Source organism: Prunus dulcis, chromosome 4 (assembly GCF_902201215.1).
Source record: "Prunus dulcis chromosome 4, ALMONDv2, whole genome shotgun sequence".
Classification (NCBI taxonomy): domain Eukaryota; kingdom Viridiplantae; phylum Streptophyta; class Magnoliopsida; order Rosales; family Rosaceae; genus Prunus; species Prunus dulcis.
The window spans coordinates 2,079,822-2,102,798 of record NC_047653.1 but is presented as its reverse complement, the minus strand read 5'-3'; the positions used below and the strand labels follow the sequence as shown (position 1 = coordinate 2,102,798).

At 40.7% G+C, this 22,977-nt stretch overlaps 3 protein-coding genes and 2 pseudogenes across 3 annotated transcripts; 4 read left to right on the top strand and 1 right to left on the bottom strand.

The window, feature by feature from the left end:
* Nucleotides 1-513: 513 nt before the first annotated feature.
* LOC117623914 (polyphenol oxidase latent form, chloroplastic) lies at nucleotides 514-2,866 on the top strand. Its single transcript, XM_034354960.1, has 2 exons — nucleotides 514-1,326; nucleotides 1,568-2,866. Exons 1-2 carry the CDS (start codon nucleotides 582-584, stop codon nucleotides 2,611-2,613), a joined length of 1,791 nt encoding a protein of 596 aa, XP_034210851.1. The 5' UTR covers nucleotides 514-581; the 3' UTR covers nucleotides 2,614-2,866.
* Nucleotides 2,867-6,148: 3,282 nt separating this feature from the next.
* LOC117626158 lies at nucleotides 6,149-8,373 on the bottom strand (annotated as a pseudogene).
* Nucleotides 8,374-12,101: 3,728 nt separating this feature from the next.
* Nucleotides 12,102-14,161, top strand: LOC117626364 (polyphenol oxidase latent form, chloroplastic-like). The gene has a single exon (XM_034358029.1). It carries the CDS (start codon nucleotides 12,116-12,118, stop codon nucleotides 13,907-13,909), a length of 1,794 nt encoding a protein of 597 aa, XP_034213920.1. The 5' UTR covers nucleotides 12,102-12,115; the 3' UTR covers nucleotides 13,910-14,161.
* Nucleotides 14,162-17,080: 2,919 nt separating this feature from the next.
* Nucleotides 17,081-19,355, top strand: LOC117624185 (annotated as a pseudogene).
* Nucleotides 19,356-20,788: 1,433 nt separating this feature from the next.
* LOC117625895 (polyphenol oxidase latent form, chloroplastic-like) lies at nucleotides 20,789-22,940 on the top strand. The gene has a single exon (XM_034357485.1). The coding sequence runs from the start codon at nucleotides 20,820-20,822 to the stop codon at nucleotides 22,584-22,586; it is 1,767 nt and encodes a 588-aa protein (XP_034213376.1). The 5' UTR covers nucleotides 20,789-20,819; the 3' UTR covers nucleotides 22,587-22,940.
* The last annotated feature ends 37 nt before the right edge of the window (nucleotides 22,941-22,977 follow it).

Below are 22,977 nucleotides of genomic sequence, written 5' to 3'. Positions count from 1 at the left end.
ACACATCAAATAAGAAAACTTGATTTTATGGGATTTTATTATGAAATATATATTGACTTAATGAGCCATCATTTTTAGCCTAAATCGTATTTTGCACTAAAACCGATTTTTCATATTTTGATTTTGTCGGAATTTGATTTTTTAGTATTTTTATTTGAATAAAAATAAGGGGTACTTCCTTATTTACATTGTAAACTTAAATAAATGAAAGTAAATGAACAAAGACATTTACTTAAATATTGAAAATAAAAATAAGGTAATTTGTACACCTGGAGTGCACCATTACCAAATGAGCAAATGAACAATTTAAAGCTCCTACAATAATTTTTCCAATGAGATAAAGTGATACACTTCCTTACACGTTGGCCACTGGACAGAGGTATTAATAAAAGTAAATAAGAGTCTTAAGGATACGGTCATGTTTCAGTAGAAGATAATTTTTAATTTTATCTTTTCAATAAACATCGTTTTATTTAAAAAAATATATATATATAATAGTTTATTTTACAGAGTTTGGATCCTCAGTTGGCCTTTATAACAAGAGCAAACACGTTAAGCGCTACACCGACCGAAGCAAAGCCATGGCCACTGCACCCTCTCCCACAACCATGGGCACTTACTCTTCTCTCATCTCCACCAATTCCTTCTCAACTTTCCTCCCAAACAAATCCCAACTTTCTTTATCTGGAAAAAGCAAGCACTACGTTGCACGTAGGTCATCAATCTCATGCAAAGCCACAAATAACAACAGTAGCAATAATCAAAATGAACAACAAGAAGAATCTTCTCGTTTGTTGGGAAAATTGGACAGGAGAAATATCCTCATTGGCCTCGGCGGCTTGTATGGCGCCACCACCCTCGACCCGAAACCATTCGCCTTCGCCGACCCGATAGCCCCACCCGACTTAACCAAATGCCAGCTGGCCGAAATCACCACCGGAGGTGACACCGTCCCCTGCTGCCCTCCTGTGACGACAAAGATCAAAACCTTCAAACCAGACCTGTCGATCCCGCTGCGGACGAGGCCCGCCGCCCAGCAAGTCACGGACGAGTACTTGGCCAAGTTCAAGAAAGCCCAAGCCGCCATGAGAGCCTTACCCGATGACGACCCACGTAGCATGGTGCAACAAGCTAAAGTTCACTGTGCCTACTGTAACGGTGCATATCCACAGGTAGGGTTTCCGGACAATGACCTCCAAGTTCACTTTTCATGGCTCTTCTTTCCCTTCCATCGCATGTACTTGTACTTCTACGAGAGAATCCTCGGCAAGCTCATTGATGACCCAACTTTCGCTCTTCCATACTGGAACTGGGACTCTCCAGCAGGTAGGTTTTTAATTTATTTTTTCCTTATTATTTTACTCTTAATTAAATGGTATGTTTGTATGGTTAAATTGAGAATGTACACCTTATATTGTCAACATAAACATTTATCTCCGAAAATAGGTAGAAAAATATCCATTTTCCACTGCATTTTTCTGAAAAATTTGTCTCAATACTTTTGTATATTTTCATATGGCTCCTTAAAATTGAGCTCCTCACTTTGACACTTGCTACGTTTCTGTAGGCTTCCCAATTCCAGACATTTATACTGACACCAGCTCCCCACTCTACGACCAGTACAGAAACGCCGACCACCAGCCGCCGGTTCTGGTGGACCTCGGCTACGGTAAGACAAACGATGACGTGGACGACCAGACAAGAATAGACGAGAATCTGGCTATCATGTACCGTCAGATGGTTTCCGGTGCCAAAACCCCCGATCTGTTTTTCGGCCACGCGTACAGGGCTGGGGACCTAAACACGGGCAAATACCCCGGCACCGTCGAGAACATGCCTCACAACAACATCCATCTATGGGTCGGCGACCCAAACCAGACCCACCAAGAGGACATGGGCAACTTCTACTCCGCCGGTCGTGATCCCCTGTTTTACGCCCACCATTGCAACGTGGACCGCATGTGGACCATCTGGAAAACCCTTGGAGGCAAGCGCCAGGACATCACCGACACCGATTGGCTCGACGCCGAGTTTCTGTTCTACGACGAGAACGCTGAGCTTGTGAACTGTAAGGTTCGGGACAGCCTCGACACAGCGAAGCAGCTTCGATATAATTACGAACCTGCGAGTCTTCCGTGGCTGTTCACAAAGCCAACCGCTCGTAAAACGAAGAACAAGACGAAAGCTAAGGTGGCTGCGACGCAGCTGACGTCGAAGTTCCCGGCCACGTTCGACTCAAAGACGACGGTTGAGGTGGCGAGGCCGAAGCCGAGGAAGAGGAGCAAGAAGGAGAAGGTTGATGAGGAGGAGCTGCTGATCATTAAGGACATTGAGTTCGAGGGTAACGAGGCGGTGAAGTTTGATGTGTTTATTAACGACGACGCTGAGTCGCTGAGTCGGAGGGACAAGTCCGAGTTTGCTGGGAGCTTCGTGCACGTGCCACAAGGGAAGACGACGAAGGCGAAGACGAAGACGAACCTGAAATTGGGGATAACGGACTTGTTGGAGGACTTGGGAGCGGAGGATGACAGCAGTGTGCTGGTGACTTTGGTGCCTAGGGTTTCGAACTCGCCGATCACCATTGGTGGGTTCAAGATCGAGTATTCTTCTTGATCTCAATTAAGTATCGCGGCCCTTAATTAATCAATAAAGTGGGTTCTTGTGTTAATGTAATAATGTCTGTGCGGAATTGATGGCCTGCGTTGCCCCGCTTTTAGTTAATCTGATTTTCTATCAATGTTTGGATTATGGAGCCATGCAATTACATAAGCTGGCCTTTCCATGTAATTAATATTCCACCGCTTACGTGGATGGAATATGGATGTTGTCTACTCGTTCATCAATAAAGCCACGTTGTTTGGATTGATGCCATTCTTAGTGATAATGAGGGGGGGTGTTTGGGTTGATCTCGTGGAAGGTAAGAATTTCCCCAATACTGATGTTGATGAAGAAAACTGTGGCTCGTAGTTAATGACCTACTTAATTTTTGATTAAAAGCAATAGTAATTTAATTGATAGCACCAAAAAAAAAAAAAGTACAGATAGTAGTCGCAATGGCAAATATGAGTACAACATTTCCAGTGATTAAACACAAAAATAAATTTGTTTGATCTAGAGAGAATTACGTATGCCAGAAAAACCTTAAAACTCCAATTTGGCATACAAGAATCATATGTACTTAGATCTACAATACAGATCTACCGCGCAACGGCAGTAACGGCAATGAGTACCCTCACTACTTTAACCCAATGAATACCCTCACCACTTTTCTCAAAATTTGACACATGTCTTTAAATTAACCATAGTTACATTTTTACTTTTTATTTTTCTAATCATTGTAGCAACTCTCGCTTGGGGTCTTTTGAGTTAAGATCTCAAATCCCATTTCAACGAGGCATACCTCCCCACCTCTTTGCAAAACTTATGGGGCAAAAGATGGAACCTCGTGGTCACCTATATTTTACGCCCATCTGTATACAAACCCAAAAGGTCAGGAGAAGAGGGGTTGCTGCCGGCTCGGAGGGTTGGCTGACAAGGTTGGAAGGATGGGATGGCTGACCACATTGGTTGGGTGGGAGGGTGTGGAGTTGTGGTGGCTGTTGTTGGGTTTTTATTTTTTCTTTAATAATTGGTTTTTGTTTATTTAATTTATTAAAAGGATTTTCTTTCTTATGAAAATGTCATCAGAAAAATAAAAAGTAAGAAGTTAACTATGGTTATATCTATAGACATATGTCGATTTTTAAAAAGGATGGTAAAAGTACACATTGGGTTAACATTGTGAGCAAAAAATTTTACGAATTCAAAAGGAAAAGGAGAGGATCCTAAAAGGATTTGGCATGAATGTTTTTGTTCCCAAAAATAATGTCATGCATGGCTTATTATCGGGATGGTTTCTTCTAAGTTTCACATACACGTCTTTGTTCTGCTGTTACTGGTAGACTCGTGAATTTTTTTAGCAGATGTAAAATTGTAAAAGGCTAAAAGTTTTATATAAAAAAATAATAATTTAATATGCTTATAATTTAAACAATACCAATATCATTCATAAGTCATAGAAAAAAAAATAACATTATAATTAACCTACAATTGTTGCCGACAAAATTTCATATCATGAAAACCTCAGGCAAAAATATGAAGAAGAAAGAATTGCTTAAACCCACGAAATGATTGCCTTGTTTAAAAAAATTGTTATTTAAAGCCCACAAAAAGAATTTCTTTAAGAAAGAATCTTTGTTTAAATTCCACAAAATGCAACCCTTGTTGAAAGCCATGAATTTGGTGTCCGCCTTATTTTTTTTGCCTGGTGAGAGGAGATGCAGCAAAACCTCAACCATTGTATGCTATTTTTTTTTTCTTTTTCTTTTTTTTTCTTTCTTCATATATGATTCTATTTGGCTTGTCTATGACTATTAGAGGGAGGACATTTAAAAATTCAAACTCCTTTTTTTTTTTTTTGGGGAGAAATCAACCTAATGTTTTAGAAATACCTAATTTTATCAATTTCTCTATTTTTACTTTGTGTATAAATAACCTAACATTCATTTATAGTAACAAAATATATGCAACTCAAAAGAAATTTAGACAAGAGAATGAAAGAGAAAACAAAGAAAAGAGGGTGTGTATAAGAATTTAAGAGGAATTTCATAATATTTGTACAATATTACTATAACTATTTTTCCATATACAACAAGACGATTCGCCGTCAATTATTACAACTGCTACATGGAAATGACTACGCAAAAGCTATCATGACAATTACGTGGAAATGACTAAGCAAAAGCTAGCATGACAAAACCACCTTTTTCTTTTTCGAGTCACTGATCTGCATACCTTACGTACAAAATGTTTTATACAAAAGTTGATATAGATTCAAATTTTTATTGAGAAGTTGAATTTAATAATTAGGTTTAGTGATTTTGATACAAGTATTTTTACTTTTATGTCATATAGGATTACATTCATTTTTAAATATTTTATGATGTAATCGTTTTATTTTTATTTTTTTAAATTAATTTTTTTTTTAGTATTGCCATTTATATCTTGAATAAGGTAATAGTAATTTATGTGATAATAATTAACCATTTATGATGTTTGTAATTGAATAGAAAAAGAAAATATCGCAAACATATCCAAATTGAGTTCTCTCATCCTTGAAAAAATCGTACACATTTTGTGGAGATACTGGTAGTCAAATGGTCGTGGGTGCACAGTGCACTAAGAACCACACCGTTGGGCTTACCCGAATCCGTACTCGTATGGATGGTGACTCACACTCCNAACCTCATTCATCCCAGAAAGGGTGATCCATCAATGGCCGTTGGATGTGCTAATGCTTGCACAGAAGTTGTTGACCATCCTTTGGGTAAGTTTCATCATGCTTCCCTTGCCTTCAGGCGATGGAATTATTGATTGTTCAAGTGTTTTTAGGGAAGCAAATACATCGTTTAGCACATGAGTTATAGGTAACAATTTTTATTTTTGTTCACCCTATAGTAGAGGTATATTATATACTCTTGTGGATATATTATCCTATAGTTTAGGTATATTATTGTTCTATAGGTATAATATATGTTTTTCATATTTTCGACAATGTATAATAGTATTTTATGTACTCTTTTTTTTTTATATAGGTTACATATACATTTTTTATTTGTCTATTTTTGTATCTAACTTATATGTAGTCTTCTAATTTATGTTCATAACTTATTGGTAGTCTTTTAACTTATGTTCCTGACTAATGGTCGGTATAATATGTGGGTTTTTACTTTTATTAAGTAAATTGTATTTTATCCATATATTAAGTAAATATTATCAAGGAAATATTCAAATTTTAAAATATGAAATTCAATTATGAGGAAATAATGCATTAAATTTAATGTATTTTCCTTATTTACTCGAATGGATAAAATCAACACAATAAATAAATAAAAATCAAAGAATCTACATCTAAAACAAAAAATGTGTGAACTAAACCCAATGTTTTAAGAGTTTTTATTGGAGGAACCCATTTCATTTGTCCAACAGACAACAGGCTCATTGGTCTAAGGGATTGCGATCATCCATGTGTTGAAAATTACGAATCAGCCAGCCCATTTTATTTTCAGAGATCATGACTAACTTTGTGAACAAGAATAAGCAAACGATATAAATCTCATTGTCAGCATTAATAGCATGGTGACTTTCTCCATTTGTTTGTTTTCATAATCTTTTTCTTCTCTTCCTTTTGTTTGTTTTCATTTGGTTTTATAGTCTTTATTAACACGACTTACACACTTTTCCCATCAAAGACAGAAACAAAAAAAATGAAAAACAATACACAAGACAAAGATCGTTGCACTTGCACAGACAGACCAAGAGGTCCCATGCATGTGGTTTACGGGAATGAAAAACAATACACAAGACAAACTTCGTAATTGTCAAACATAAACTGAGGAACAAATAAAAAGTTCAGCACATCTTAATTTCAAGTGGTGGTGGAGCTTCATGAAACTTTATCTCAATTTAAGCACTTACTTAGTTCGAATGTCAAGCAACAAATTCAATTCTGATGCTACCAATCGTGACAGTCTGAGCCCCAAACTTAGGCACCAAAGTCACCACGACACTCTCGTCACCCTCAGCTTCCAAATCCTCCAACAAGTCCGTTAGCCCCAACCTCAACCCTTGCTCTTGTTACTCTTCTCCTTATGCGTATGCGGCACGCTCACAAAACTCCCCGCGAACTCGCTCTTGTCCGGCCCACTCAACACGTCATCATCATGGGCCACGTCATTCACGTACACGTCAAACTTAACAACCGCATTTTTCTCGTACTCAATCCCCTCAATCACTAATATCTCCTCTTCATCCTCCTCCTCTTTCTTGTTCCTCTTCTTCTGCCTCGGCCTGCTCACCACCGTGCTTATCTTCGACTCCAACTGTATCGGAAACTCACTACTCTTCACCAGCTTCCCCAACGACGTCGTTCCGGCAGCTTTTGCAACTCCGACAGCCTTGGCATTTCTCTGCTGCTTTGTCCTGCGTGGCGTTGGCCTAGACTTGAGCCACGGAATCTCGACATCTTCATAAACATATCCAAGCTTCCTACTATCAAGACAATCCCTCACCTTAACCCTAGCCAACTCCGCATTCTCATTATAAAACAAAAACCCACTATCCAACCAATCTTTGTCACTAACTAATATCTTTATTTTTGGGTCCCAAATTTTTCCAAATGCTCCACATCCTATCCACATTGGAGTGGTGCCCAAAAAATATAGGATCCCTGGCTGCTGAATAAAAACTCCCCATGTTCTCAAAATTTGGCTGGGTGTTATCTCCCGACCATAAATGAACCGGCCCGTGCGGAACTGCCTCAACTGAACCGGCTCCGGGGTCCGCTTCAGTCCCAGCCCTATAAGGCCAGCCAAAGAACAAGAGCGGTTTCTTGGCGTTGGACACCATCTGCCTGTACATGATCTTGAGATTGGTGTTGACTCGAGCTTCTCTGTTGACTTTCTCGTCCGTGCCGTTGAAGTCGAGATCCACGAGTGTCGGCGGCTGGTGGGCGGCTGCTGGGAGCTCGTCGTAGAGTGGAGAGTCCGGGTTGGCGTACAAGGCAGGCAGTTGCATGCCGGCCGGCTCGTCCCAGTTCCAGAACGGCAAAACGAACGTCGGGTCGTCGATGAGTTTGGCCAGGATTCTTTCGTGGAAATATAGGTAGTAGCGGTGGAAGGGGAAGAAGAGCCAGCAGTTGTGGATTTGGAGCTCGAGGTCTGGGAAGCCGACTTGGTCGTATGCGCCATCGCAATAGGCACAGTGGACGTTGGCTTGCTGGGTAAAGTTGCGTGGATCGTCGTCAGGGAGGGCTTTCATGAGTGCAATGGCTTTGGAGTATTTGTCAATGTAGGATTGGTCGACGGTTTGAGCCGCCGGCCTAACGCGGAGCCGGGAGGGAGGAGGGGGGAGCTTCAAGTCTATGATTTTGGGGGATGTGGGCGGGCAGCAATTGGTGGGTAATGCGCCGCTTGGTAAGTCTGCGGGTCCGCATTGGGTTAAGTCTGGGGGGGATATTGGGTTAGCAAAGGCGAAGGGGTCTGTGGGTAGACTGGACAGGCCACCGTATAGCCCTCCGAGGCCAATAAGAACATTTCTTCTTTTGTCTAGGTTTCCTGGAGGCGGTTGTTGATCTTCGTTGCCTGTGGCATTGCATGAGACTAGTCTAACTCTACGTGCAGAGCAATGTTTGGTTGTGTTTTTAAATGAAGGAATTTGGGGGCTTTTTTGGGAGAAGGGAAAGAGAGAAGTTGTGGGGAAGAGTGTGGTGGTGGTGGATAGAGAAGCCATTTACCACGGTTTTTAGCTCTCTCTGGTTTACTTGGGGCTTGGTTTTATAATTGAATTGGTTTACTTTTCTTTGCATACTGCACACCATACACATTGGCTGCCCGATATGTGGTTGACGAAGAATAGTGGAAAAGGACAAGAGAGAGAGTTGGGCTGAATTCAATGGATTCTAATCTGATTAAGAAAGATGGTGAAGGGAGGTTTCGTGTAGTTAGCAATTATTTGAGTAGGGGATGATTTTGGGATTGAACATATATTTGACAGATTGTGCTTGTAGTAGCAAAGTTTGCTTGTTTCACAATTTCGCAGTTAATACCACTCTTCCACTTGTACGTGATAATGATACACGTTTGTGTCTTTGTTCATTGGAGTCCCAAGACACGTTTGTGTCTGCGACTTGCTGTCACTGTCTATTGCAATTTGCATGAATAGGATGGTTACCAGATTTCCAACCAAAAAAAAAAGCTTAATTACTGTCTCACTTTCTTGAAACGAAGGCTTGGTGTCACAGTATCTTTTAAAATTGAAATTTTGTCACTTAATTCCTTGAATCTCTAAAAATTATTGAAATTTTCTTACTTTACCATTTCCGTCCATTTCTATCCACAAAACTGTTAAGTGTACTGACGTGACATGGACATTTTAGTAGTTTTAACTATTAATAAACTTTAAAATCCAAACTAAATATAAAAACAAAGTTGATATATTTTACAATTAAAAGATAATTAAAAAAAAATCCCTTTCCACCTTCTTCCCATCCCAGTCACCCCACACCAGCACTCACCTCCATCTTCTCTCTCACCCCTTTCCCATCACCACCATCCCCAAAGCACGCAGCAGACCCCCCTCCCCCGTCTTACTCTTTCCTTCTCTATGTCTTCCTCTCTTCCGCTCTCTTCCCTTCTCTCCCTCTCGCTATCATCGATGGGATCATAAGTTGCTAATGTCAATGAATGCCGGCAACATCAGATATGGGGTTTCAAATGGTGTATTTGACATAGTCCTCAGACTCGCGATATTTGGCGGGCAACAAAAGGCAGCGGTGGGGTTTCACCCCATTTTTCTTTTCCTTTTTATTTCCCCTTTCCTCTTGTTGTTGGTCTTTTAATCACAACCAAGAGGATGAAAAGATTTGAGTTTTTCCACATGAGAAACAAAACAGATAAAAAGGAGGATGGTTTTCTTCAAAGTTCTTAGAAGGAGCAGGAGGGGTTTGTTACGAGGGGTGGGGAGAGTAGGTTTGCATACACTTGATTTTTGTTTTTAATTTTCTTCAATTTTCTACTTAATTTGGATTTTAAAGTTCGTTAATAGCTAAAATTATTAAATGCCTATGTCATGTCAGTACATTTAACAGTTTTGTGGATGGAAATGAATGGAAGTGGTAAAGTGAGAAAATTTTAACAATTTTTAGAGATTCAAAGGGTTAAGCGAGAAATTTTCAATTTTAAGAAGTTAAGTGAGACCGAGTGTCCATTTTAAAAAGTAAAACAGTAATTAAACCAAAAAATTACACGACGCATTCGTATCACTTATGGTCCCAAAAGCAAAAGCTTGGTCAGGTCGAGCTTGACTGGCCTGCAAAGAAGAAAGGAAGACCCAAGCCAGAACTTTGTCTGGCCCATGGCCAGTAAGGCATATGTTATAATGGGCTTTCTTTTTTGCTTTTTGACAAACAGGCTTTTAGCTAGTCTATTTTTGTTTGTTTTTAATATAAGAGATAGTCTAAATTATAAATGATAGAAATTTTTCACACACATATAATTATGATGTTGTGAGAATTCGAACTTGAGATCTTTGAATTAGACCCATTACGTTATATTTTATTTTATAGATGTGATAATTTCATAATCTACTTATGTTTGACCTTGGTGGATTATAGGCTTGTTCTAAAATAGATAGGCTTGAATCTATCTTGCAATTATTGTACAAGTTGGCAAAATCACATGCCAAGCCATTAATTTTCTTTGTAGAGTAGATAGTATATACTATCACGAGCTTAGTTATGATAATACTAAACAATTCGAATATTTCTAAACTTGTTTATATGTTCATTAAAATAACCAAGTACATATTAAATTAATAAGGTTTCGAGAATCATGGCCGCGAGGTTTTATGGAAGGACATCTTCTACTTTTTTTCTTCTCATTTTTCAAGAAATGATAGCCACTTCAACTTTTATCTATCTAAATTAACATATATTATGTTTCACGTTTCAATTTATAAATAATTTATTAACCTTGGAGGAATCGTTTTGTGTGTCGTTCGTGTCCCACATACAGCTAACAATCTACTATTATATTTTGTGCGATGTGAGAGTAATTTTTCCCATATAAAATTACTGACAATGACTGAGGACAAAGTTATTTTGTGGCAATCACAAGAAACACTTATATGATAACATTTTTATTGTGGTGTCATTATTTATTAATTGGGGATAGAAAAATAATGACATCTTTGCCGCAAACAAGTTTTTCTAGACATTTTTATTGTGGTGTTACTATTTATATGATTAACAAATTTATTAAACGCTAATTTAATAAGCATGTTTCCATAATGTGGTCCCCTTGCACGTGCCCTAGCGAACTTTGGGTTGGCTAGTCTTTTAGAAGGTGCTAATTTACCTTCAATTGTCAAATTTTTTTAATTAGAAATGCACTCTAATTTAAGTTATAATATAAACAATTTATAATTTAAGTTATAATTTATTCTAAAACAAATTAGAAATGACTAAAAAAAAAACTCAGCCCCTGCAACTGAGCAAAGTCCTTCACGTGCTGCTACCCAACTAGTTCATACCAGCTATTCTGCATATGAGAACATACAATATTAAAACGTGATTCTTAAGGAGGCCCCACTTGGCTGAATCATTGACAACAACCAAAAAAAAGTACGGTGAATTTGATATTTCTTCATTCAAACCTCGGAATGAATTTGAAATTCAAATCAGATCCCATCAGTTATTTCTTTGAATTTTACTGGAGAGCATACCACGATATGAATTCATAGACTGGAATAATTGGTATGCCATAATGAGTGATTTTTTGATTCCCAGCTTTTACTACCAACAAAACAAAAATTCAAAAAATAAATTACAAATGCATAACTACAGATACTAGATATCAAATATTATGGGTGTACTGTCTCATATACTTTTTTTTTTTTTTTTCTTCGTGCACATGTTACACGTATATTTTATTGGCTCTATATATATGTATCACTTCAATACAATTTAATTAAAGAACTAACTTCTCAAATATGAGTAGAAATATACTACATCATGTACTATGTGACAATATTTAAGTATCAAATCCAGAATATTCATTAATGGTTGAATTTTTTTTTTTTTTTTGTAGATCTTGTAGATTCAGCTTCTATTGTTGCACTGACTAGCTTTGTGTGTTCATGAAAACGTGTTTAGGTTATGTGATTATATTTTTTTTAATATAAACGATATTTTATTTTAATTTAATTGAAATTCATGGATTTACAAGAGGAAATGTCAATAATCATAGATAAATATCAATAATCAATTAATTTGGATAATTATAGAAATCTCACATTTATAATTATATAGCATTTCCCTCCCACTTGGTTGTATGCAAAACTCTTCATCACCTGAATTCGTTAGTTTCTCATCCTCGCAGTTTTGGAAATGCAAATTAAACATTATTTATTATATGCATAGATAGTAGTGGGCTCCCCCACCACAACACAGTGGAATATTATAAAAACAGCACAGCTGATAACCATTCCTTTCCTACAAAGACAAAGCAACCTACCTACTATGGCTTCATCTTCCCTACCACCCACTGCTACACTTACTGGCCCTTACTCCACTAAAACGCTTTCCTCCTCCTCCTCCTCCTCCTCCCTCACAACCTCTCTCTCTCCCTTCTTCCCAAACAAGTCCCAAAAACCCACTAAGCAATGCTCTGTCTCTGTGGGTGGAGTCCGATGCCAAGCCAAAAATGGTGACAATGATCACCGGGAGCAGGGTCTAGGAAAACTCGACAGAAGGAACATGCTCATTGGTCTAGGCGCCGGAGGGTTGTACGGGGCTGCAGGTCTTGAAAACAACCCGTTTGCTTTCGCTGCGCCCGTATCCGCCCCTGACTTTACCGAGTGCGGACCGGCGGACAAGCCAGATGGCTCTACCATTGACTGTTGCCCGCCCATCACCAAAACAATAATCGATTTCAAATTACCCGATCCGGGCCCACTCCGTACTAGGCGTCCGGCCCAGGACCTGGCAAAAGACCCAGTCTACTTGGCCAAGTACAAAAAGGCCGTCGCTCTCATGCGGGCGTTACCCGACGACGATCCTCGCAGCCTAGCCCAACAAGCCATGGTACACTGCTCCTACTGCGACGGTGGGTACCCGCAAGTCGGGTTCCCCGATCTGGAGATTCAAGTTCACTTCTGCTGGTTATTCTATCCGTTCCACCGCTGGTACCTCTACTTCTACGAGAAGATCATGGGGGAGCTCATTGGCGACCCCACCTTCGCCCTCCCCTTTTGGAATTGGGACGCCCCAGCTGGCATGTACATTCCTGAGATCTTCACCGACCCCACCTCCTCCCTCTACGATCAGTACCGAAACGCAGCGCATCAGCCTCCAAAGCTCCTAGATCTCAATTACGGTGGGAGCGACGATGACGTGGACGATGCCACGCGAATCAAGGAGAATCTGACTACCATGTACCAACAGATGGTGTCCAAGGCCACGTCCCACCGTCTTTTCTATGGGGAGCCGTACAGCGCCGGTGACGACGCGAGTCCGGGAGCTGGAAACATTGAGAGTATCCCACATAACAATATCCATTTGTGGTCGGGCGACCCGAAGCAGACCAACGGAGAGAATATGGGAGCCTTTTACTCTGCGGGTCGGGATCCTCTGTTTTACTCCCACCACTCGAACGTGGATCGCATGTGGTCCATATATAAAGATTTGTTGGGCGGTACGGACATAGATAAAACTGATTGGCTGGACACCGAGTTCTTGTTCTACGACGAGAAAAAGAACCTCGTGCGTGTGAAGGTTCGGGACTCGCTCGACACCAAAAAGCTCGGGTACGTTTACGACAACAAAGTTCCGATCCCGTGGCTTAAGGCGAAGCCAAACCCTCGCAAATCGCAGAACCAGAGGAAGGCGGCGGTTTCGTCTGGCGATCTGACAACCACGTTCCCGGCAACGCTGTCCGACAAGATCAGTGTTGAGGTGGCAAGGCCGTCGACGACGAAGCGGACGAGTGAGCAGAAGAAGGCGCAAGATGAGGTGTTGGTGATCAAAGGGATTGAGTTTGCCGGGAACGAGCCGTTGAAGTTTGACGTGTTCGTGAACGATGATGCGGACTCGGAGGCCGGGAAGGACCAGTCGGAGTTTGCAGGGAGTTTCATCCACGTACCGCATAAGCAGAAGAAGAATATAAAGACGAACCTGCGGCTGAGCATTACGAAGTTGTTGGAGGAATTGGATGCGGAAACGGACAAGAGTTTGGTGGTGACTTTGGTGCCGAAACTTGGGAAAGGGCCGATCACCATTGGTGGGTTCAGCATCGAGCTTCTGAACACCACCTGATCAGTTGAAGCTTACCTGCACTGCACCTGTTGAGTTGGTCTGATGTGATTGATCGGAAGTCGACTAGCTGGCTTCAAACCCTAATCGTGCATGGATGTTAGTTTTCAATATCGTCACCTTTGAGTTTAATTATCTGTAATTATGCTGACGTAAGCCCACTGCTTACGTGGAGCATTGGTGTTTGCCCTTGTTTTTATAAGGCATCGGTGTTTGTAATTCTCAATAAAACGTATGTTGAGTGTGTTTAAATTATTCCACCATTGCTTGTTTTGTTTTTGTTTAAATAGCTAACTTAGAAAAGGACTCTGCAATCTCAAGCAGAGGTTAACCAAAAAAATTGCTAGAATTTTCTGCACATATATATGACTCTACAAGTTAATATTGTGGATCCAGCAGTACATAGTAAAATAATTTAATGAAATTAGAGATTGGAAATAACTTAAGAGACTCTCAACATACCTCTCCATTGATGAGGCATCGTCAAGCAGAGGTAATTTCTATCTGAGCAGGAGAGGAGGCATGGTCTTGGGAAATGATGCCACATAGAGATTTATATAGCATATGGAGTTTGATTACGGTTCACCAAAACAAAACAAAAAAAACCAGTACTTATATGCTAATGTGGGTACCGTAGGACAATTTAAAGAGATAGTACATACATGCAGTACACTTTCAATTTCATTTATAAATAAATAAATAAATAATCTTTTCATTCATGGAGATACTCAAGTAAAACCTTTTCACATCTGTTAATCAATATTGTTGGCACGATAGTAATTAAACACAAGAAGACGACCCAAATCCAACACATGCTTTGCTTCAAATTGATTACAAAAGCCTGCTCAAGAAAAGTCATTGATTGGATATACATACATAATTCATTGGGCCTTTTAATTTCTGTCGGCGACATTGTCCTTACAATAATAGATGAGAAACAGAGTCCACTCTTTTTTTGTTTCTTGTTTTTTTGAAAATAATAAAAGGAAAAAAACCATTTTTTATACTGATCTCGCAAAAGATAAGTAAGAGTTGTTTAGTTCGTGATCACACATTATATCATCACATCTGCAAGCACCAGAATATAGAGCATGTGTTGCATTGCAATTCACCAGGATTAAAAAGAAAAAGGTGGATGTAGACATGGAAATGATAAGATGCATGACTCAGCAAAAGCATGGCCGAAAAAAAAAAAAAAAAAGCGCCTCCTTTTTCTTTTTATTTTTTTTCCTTCTTTGATTGCGCTCCATCGAGGTCCTTCACTTCACGTGACAGTTTTTACTACCAAGTAATTTTCTTCGCTTTTGTCATTGTCACATCCAGTTGGTCTACATTAACAATAAACATTTGTATGAAATGAAAATAGCATTGTTTTGCACGATTTATCACATAAAAAGATGACATACTAGAATCAAACGGGATATCAAATATTGACTGGTCAATGATGTTATTACTTGGGCGGTATTTTAAATTCAAGTCTACCTACTGATGGCGATGCTGCTCCAACAAAACTTCATTGACTTTATATTATATAACTGAATGATTGATCATTATATAATTCATCTATAAATTACATATTTAATTAGACCACATGTTTTCACTGTTTCGCCTAATCCTCTTGATTTTTTTTTCTTTGTTTTTTTTTTGTTTGGGCTATAAGGTTGGATAAAAGTATATACTACAAGATGGACTAAAACCTTATTATATCTTTTTTTTTTTTTTGGTCTTCTTTAAAAATGTCGTAGATGGATGGTCTTGTTTTATAAGTATTAAAGTATTACTTATATTATGCGGGGAGTTATCCTGCTTTGGAATATAGTAGCTAGATGGACCCGCATGCTTTGTTTTACGTACTGATTAATCTAAGCTGCTTTGTAAGATAATTTAAACTATATACGTAATACACTCAAAACTAGCTTACATGTTGCATTTGTTTGTTTTATGTATTCATAGAAAATGTTAGTGTGAGTCGTACATACGTGGCTGCGTGACAGATTTTCTACCATAACCAATATAAAATATTATTTATAAATAATGCTAGAATCATCAATGATTAATTTTCCCACAATGTCGTCACATTGCCTCACACCTAACACATTTTTGGATCATAATAAAACTCAACAATACATTAATTAGAAGGATAAACCTACCTAAGTAGCAACCAAAAACATCATAAGCGTCCAATTTAATCCTAGTATATACGCGTATACCTCCGCTTGTTTGTTGTTCATTTCTTCCTCATCTATTTGCTGAATGCCTTATACCTTATAGATAGCTATTGCAATACCGGTCAATAATTATATGTTCGCAAACATAAAAGAATGAATTTTAGAAAAAGAAAACTAGAACAGACAAATGCCAGAAATTCATATCAAATAATAAAAGAAAAAAAAATTAATTGAGGACAAGAAACTCTCCCTTATTATTTATATGAGATATTTTTACATCCGCATTCTCACACTCCCCCGCACGTGTGCGAATTTTACAAACATCCCACGGTCATACACACCAAACCTGACACGCCCTAATCATTAAGCAAAATCATGATCAAGTTTGAAAGGACAGAAGCATCTAGGATGGAGAGGGTACAAGTTCCGTAGGCAATAACGGGCATCTTCTAAGTTCTATATCCAGACACCAACATGGCAACATCATAAACATATATAAAGATTGCCTCTGGGGCGTTCGTGTTTTTGTTTAATTTGATGGAAAAAGTAATCATTTTTGCATAATGTGGCATATTCAAATGATGATCTCTTCATTATAATCATCGTCTCCTTTTCATAACCACAATCTTGTGTCAATTTTGATGTTCTCTCCTCATTTAAGCACACGAGAATATAGGGAGTAATCATCCTACTGGGGCAAGGATTTGTGAAATCTCATATCCTCTCTTAAGGTTGATATATATATTTTTTATCGCCTAGGGTTAAAGCTTGAGCGGGGCATAATGCAGGATAAATTTCTCAGATTGACTGCAACGTTATACAAGGTGGCATGCTTAAAAGAAAACAAAAAAACAACAAAAAAAAGGCGCATTCCTACGTTGTGCTAGGCCAGCATATATGATATAATACATGTAACAATAGAGTGTGGGCCCATGATTAGGCAAGTGGCCAATGTTATTATATAACCAGAGGAGCATCGAAGCAGTTAGCAAAAACGAATTAAGCAATGGCTTCTCCTCTGCTTCCATCTGTAACCACCTCCATCGCTTCTTTCCGCCCAGCTTTGTTCCCTAGCAAGTCCCAAACCAATTGTTTAGTTGGAAATGGAAGGCACAGCTTTGCAGTAGGTGGATCTAGACTACTCCTACTGCCATGCAAAGCAAAGCATGGTGATCACAACAACCCTAGCAGCAACAACCAAGACGAGGTCAGTAGTAGTCCTGAGGGAAAATTTGACAGGAGAGATGTGCTGTTTGGTCTAGGAGCTGGAGGGCTGTACGAGGCGGCAGCGGCTGGTCTTGACTTGAACCGGTTCGCCTTGGCCGCCCCAATTCCAGCGCCGGACATAAACAACTGCACCCTGACCACCGAGGACCTAAAGGGACTCGACTGTTGCCCCCATAAAAGCGATATAATCTACAATTTCCAGCTACCCGAATCGCCACCAGCAGTGCTACGCACCAGGCCTGCCGCTCATAATGCCGCATAAGACCCAACGTATGTAGCCAAATACAAACGGGCCATTGAGCGCATGAAGGGCCTTCACAAGGACGACCCACGTAACTTCTGGAACCAAGCTAATGTGCATTGCGCCTACTGTGAGGGCTCATATCACTACACTATGCCTACAATGATAGAATTCATAGTTTTGTGAGTGTGTATTTTGGATGTGTTTGGGAGAGAAATGAGAGAACGTTGCTCTCTGTGCAAGAACTGAAAATTGAAGGAATAAAGTCTGCTACATTTCATTACAAGCCAAACAGGAAATATAACCGTTGAGGAGAGAGAAGAGAGATTCTTCTCTAACTGCCTCAATACAAAAATCAATCCTAGCCATTGAACTATCATCCTATAAGATGATTACACTTGTCTCAATCTAACACCTCACTTAAGAAGCCACTTGGACTCTAATCCAATGGTCCTTATTACAAACAGCAGAAAAAGCTTTTAAACTAAAATAAAAAAACAGAAACATTCAAAACAGAGTGGGATGGCGGAAAGGATTTCAGCTCAGCTCAAAGGGGTTACACATCAACATACAAAACATGGCATTATAGACGGGATTCTAAAAGAAATACAAGTTCACTCCTCATGGCTATTCTATCCCTTCCACCGCTGGTACTTGTATTTCTACGAGAGAATCCTTGGCGACCTTATTCAAGACCCAACTTTCGCTTTGCCCTTCTGGAACTGGGACGCTCCTGACGGCATGTACATGCCAGCCATTTTCGAGGACGACCCCGTATTAAACCCTCTCTATGACGCCAACCGAAACGCCAAGCACAGTGTGCCGGGGACGGTTTTAGACCTCAACTACCACCACGGCAAGGACGACAATACCAAGGACGACGACACAATAATCCGGCATAATCTCGTCACCATGAACTCGAGAAATGCTGTCTATTTCAAGCACAGACTGGTGCTCATTCTTCGGTCATCCTTACCGCGCTGGATACCAACCAAACCCCGGTGCTGGCAATATTGAGAAAATCCCTCACAATACCGTCCACAATTGGACTGGTACGGACTCAAGCTTGCCACCAAACACTGGGGAGGACATGGGAGTCTTCTACTCTGCGGGTCGAGATCCCATCTTCTTCGCACACCATGCCAACGTGGACCGCATGTGGTACTTGTGGAAGAACAACTTTGGGGGACAGGACATAGAAGACACTGATTGGCTGGACAGCTCGTTTCTGTTCTACGACGAGAAGCAGCGCCTCGTTCGTGTTACGGTCCGGGATTCCCTGGACACGACCTTGCTTGGGTACGACTACGAATGCGCTGATATTCCATGGATTGACCCCGCCTACAAGCCCACCCCTCGCTTTCCACCCAACAAGACAGAACCGCAGGTTTCCTTTGCTGAGCTTTCCACCAAGTTCCCAGCCACCTTGGACTCCACCATCAGTGTTGAGGTGGCCAGGCCGGAGGAGGTCAGAAACCGGAGCGAAGTGGAGAAGGCGAAACAAGAGGAGGTGCTGGTGATCCGTGGGATTGAGTTCCCGTCGAATGTGCCCGTCAAGTTTGATGTGTATGTGAATGATGATGCCGACTCTCCCAGCGGGCCGGACAAGTCCGAGTTTGCCGGTAGCATTGTGCACGTGCGGCACAGGCACGACCATATTATAAAGACCAATCTGACGTTAGGGATCACGAGGTTGTTGGAGGACTTGGGAGCCGCAAAGGACGGCAGTGTGGTGGTGACCTTGGTGCCAAGGAACGGGGAAGGAAAAATAACCATTGGTGGATTCTCCATCGAGCTTTCTCCTTGCGTCTGACTGATGATATCATGCTTGCAATCTTTGGAAGTGAGCGGCGCTGCATGCAATAATTCTGCTGGGATTAATTGCCAACTTTTCTTTTACTTTGTTTGCTTTCGTTTCTGCTTGTGATTTAGTTTCCGTTTCGTCTATGAATTGACCATGCGTCACTCGATGCTTACGTGGGATGTTCGTCAATAAAACTTATGCATGTTCATGGGTGTGTTTAAAATGATTTCGCCTTTTAATTTCTACTCTTTCCAAGCAGAGTCTAACCAATGCATTGCCCGCATAAGTTGTCTGCCTGCTGTTGGACCACAATTTTTTGCAGCTATATAAGTTTGCATTGAGTACCAATTAATCATTCATAACTCATGAATATAATTATTTTACAAAATTAGGACTTGAAATTACATTATGAAACTCTATATAAAAATAGTCAGCATCCCTCTAGAGACTAGCTAGAAATTCTGAAAATTAAACTGGAGAACGAAACAACGTTTGGTCCCCACGGAGAGACGGAGCATTCATTATTAGTAAAATTTAAAGTCAGCAACGAATCCAAAAGGAAGGTGAAAAAAAAAAAAAAAAAAAAAACTATTCATTGAAAACGCCAGCATGAGTCGCACTTGCCTGCGTAATCAACTCATTGAAGAAAAAAAAACCTAGTGTTACTATTAACTAGAAATGGTTGATAATGTACGAGAATCAAAGGTCAGCAAAGCTCTCATGGTGATATCCACACACCCTAATCATTAAGCAAGTCCACCAAAGAAAAACAACAAGAGTACTAGCAAAAGGAGCACAATAATCCGATTTAAAATTATTAATAATCCGATTTAAATGATCACAAATACCCCACACTGAATTATGGATAATACGATAGAAACCACACATGCAACATCTCTAAGCCAAGGTGGGATCCACTCTTATATATTTTAAATAAATTATTTGTACATATAAATTCAATAACTTTAAATCTCCAATATATAATTACCTCATCACCTTTGATTTAGCAATATTTCTCTTCTCAAAACATAAAACTTTATATATGCACTGCAATACGAATACGTACATATATGTACATGTATGATTAAGCAGAATGCTGATCGTACATGTATGATATTTGTAAATAGTAACCATTGCATGCAAAACATGTAAAGCATCATATCTTCTCTATCTTTCGTACGTTTTTGTTTTTTACCCACTGTTTGATGTAATGGGGAGTAGGTGCATTATTTTTATTAATCTTTGGTTACCATGAATGAACAGCTCAAAACAGTAAAAGTAAATATAAAAAAATCACCGAATATGCTTTAGAACGCGTCTCTTGCGAAAGAAACGAAATGAAAAAAGAACGTCTTTTGCAATGGTATCGGCCAATATCGAAATATGGACCCGCCCATATCCACTATAAAAGCAGTACACTTGAGTATCATAATTGCAGTGAACACTTCATTCAAAACCAATTAAGCTTAAGCCATGGCTTTCTCTCCCTCACCTCCTCTAGCTGCAACGATCATTGGCCTTCGCTCCACCACCACCACTTCTCTCTCTTCCTTCCTTCCAAACAAGCCCCATACACCTTCACTGTCCCGAAACCCCAAACAATGCCTCACGGGCAGAGTGCGATGCAAAGCAACAAACGGTGGCGATGATCACCTTGAACAGGGTCTATCTAGACTCGACAGGAGGAACATGCTGATTGGTCTAGGAGCCGGAGGTCTATACGGCGCGACTGGTCTTGAAAACAACCCGTTTGCTTTTGCCGCGCCCGTATCCGCCCCTAACTTAACCCAATGCGGCCCTGCTGACAAGCCTGACGGGTCCACCATCGACTGTTGCCCACCCATCGTCACAACCATTATCGATTTCAAACTGCCCGACAAGGGCCCGCTCCGAACCAGGCTTGCAGCCCAAGATGTAGCGAAAGACCCGGTCTACTTGGCAAAATATAAAAAGGCCATCGCGCTCATGCGGGCCTTACCCGACGACGACCCGCGCAGCTTTGCCCAACAAGCCAAGGTTCATTGCTCTTATTGCGATGGCGGGTACCCGCAAGTCGAGTATCCGGATCTGGAGATTCAAGTCCACTTCTGCTGGCTGTTCTACCCTTTCCACCGATGGTACCTCTACTTCTTTGAGAAGATCATGGGGGAGCTCATCGGCGACCCCACCTTCGCCCTCCCCTTCTGGAATTGGGATGCGCCAGCTGGCATGTATATTCCTGAGATTTTCACCGACACCACTTCCTCCCTCTATGACCAGTATCGAAACGCAGCGCATCAGCCTCCGAAGCTCCTGGATCTGAATTACGGTGGGACCGACGATGACGTTGACGACACCACGCGGATCAAGGAGAATCTAACAACCATGTACCAGCAGATGGTCTCAAAGGCCACATCTCACCGGCTCTTCTACGGGGAGCCATACAGCGCCGGCGATGATGCAAATCCAGGAGCTGGAAACATCGAGAGTATCCCGCATAACAATATCCATTTATGGACGGGTGATCCGACCCAGACCAATGGAGAGAATATGGGTGCCTTTTACTCTGCAGGCCGGGATCCTCTGTTTTACGCGCACCACTCCAACGTGGACCGCATGTGGTCAATTTATAAATCCAAACTGGGAGGTACCGACATAGAAAAAAAGGATTACCTGGACGCGGAGTTCTTGTTCTACGACGAGAAGAAGAATCTTGTACGCGTGAAAGTTCGAGACTCCCTCGACACCACCAAGCTGGGGTACGTTTACGACAATAAAGTGGAGATTCCATGGCTGACGTATAAGCCGACGGCCCGTAAATCGTCGAACAAGAGAAAGGCGACGGTTTCCTCTGCGGATCTGACAAACAATTTCCCGGCGACGTTGACGGACACAATCAGCGTTGAGGTGGCGAGGACGTCGACGACAAAGCGGACAAGTACGCAGAAGAAGGCGCAGGATGAGGTGTTGGTGATCAGTGGGATTAAGTATGCCGGGAACGAGACGGTGAAGTTCGACGTGTATGTGAATGATGATGCTGAGTCTTTGGCCGGGAAGGACAAGTCGGAGTTTGCGGGGAGTTTCATCCATGTGCCGCATAAAGGGAAAAAGGATATAACGACGACTCTGAGGCTGAGCATTACAAAGTTGCTGGAGGAATTGGATGCGGAAACGGACAGTAGCGTGGTAGTGACTTTGGTGCCTAAAGTTGGGACAATCACCATTGGTGGGGTCAGCACCGAGCTTATTAATACCACCTAAACGAAATTAAATTAAATCAAGTGATGATGATGATGATTTAATTAAGTATTTTCGTGCATTAAGTGTATGTTTTAGTAGGTCATTTCTCCACTGCAGAGAGAGACCCACGTAACGTAACCCTACAGTTGCTTATGTGTGTGGGGGGTCGATGTTTGTTTTTCTGAATAAAAGATATATATATATATATGGTCATGAGTGTGTACTTTTATGTATAATAAAGAGCAAATACATGCTACCGTACCTGGTGTTGTTTTCATTCCCTGTAGTTGTTTACACAAATAGACATTTCTGATTGTTGAGAAAGGGACAGCGAAGGAAGAGTTAGTTCTGATCTGAAAGCACAGAGACGTCTAACGAATTTGTCAGATCATTCATTTCTGATTGTTGTTTT

Coding starts and splice junctions, on each gene's coding strand:
- LOC117625895 (XM_034357485.1), top strand. CDS start 20,820: ATGGCTTTCTCTCCCTCACCTCCTCTAGCTGCAACGATCATTGGCCTT.
- LOC117626364 (XM_034358029.1), top strand. CDS start 12,116: ATGGCTTCATCTTCCCTACCACCCACTGCTACACTTACTGGCCCTTAC.
- LOC117623914 (XM_034354960.1), top strand. CDS start 582: ATGGCCACTGCACCCTCTCCCACAACCATGGGCACTTACTCTTCTCTC. Junction 1,327..1,567: donor GAACTGGGACTCTCCAGCAG/GTAGGTTTTTAA, acceptor ACGTTTCTGTAG/GCTTCCCAATTCCAGACATT.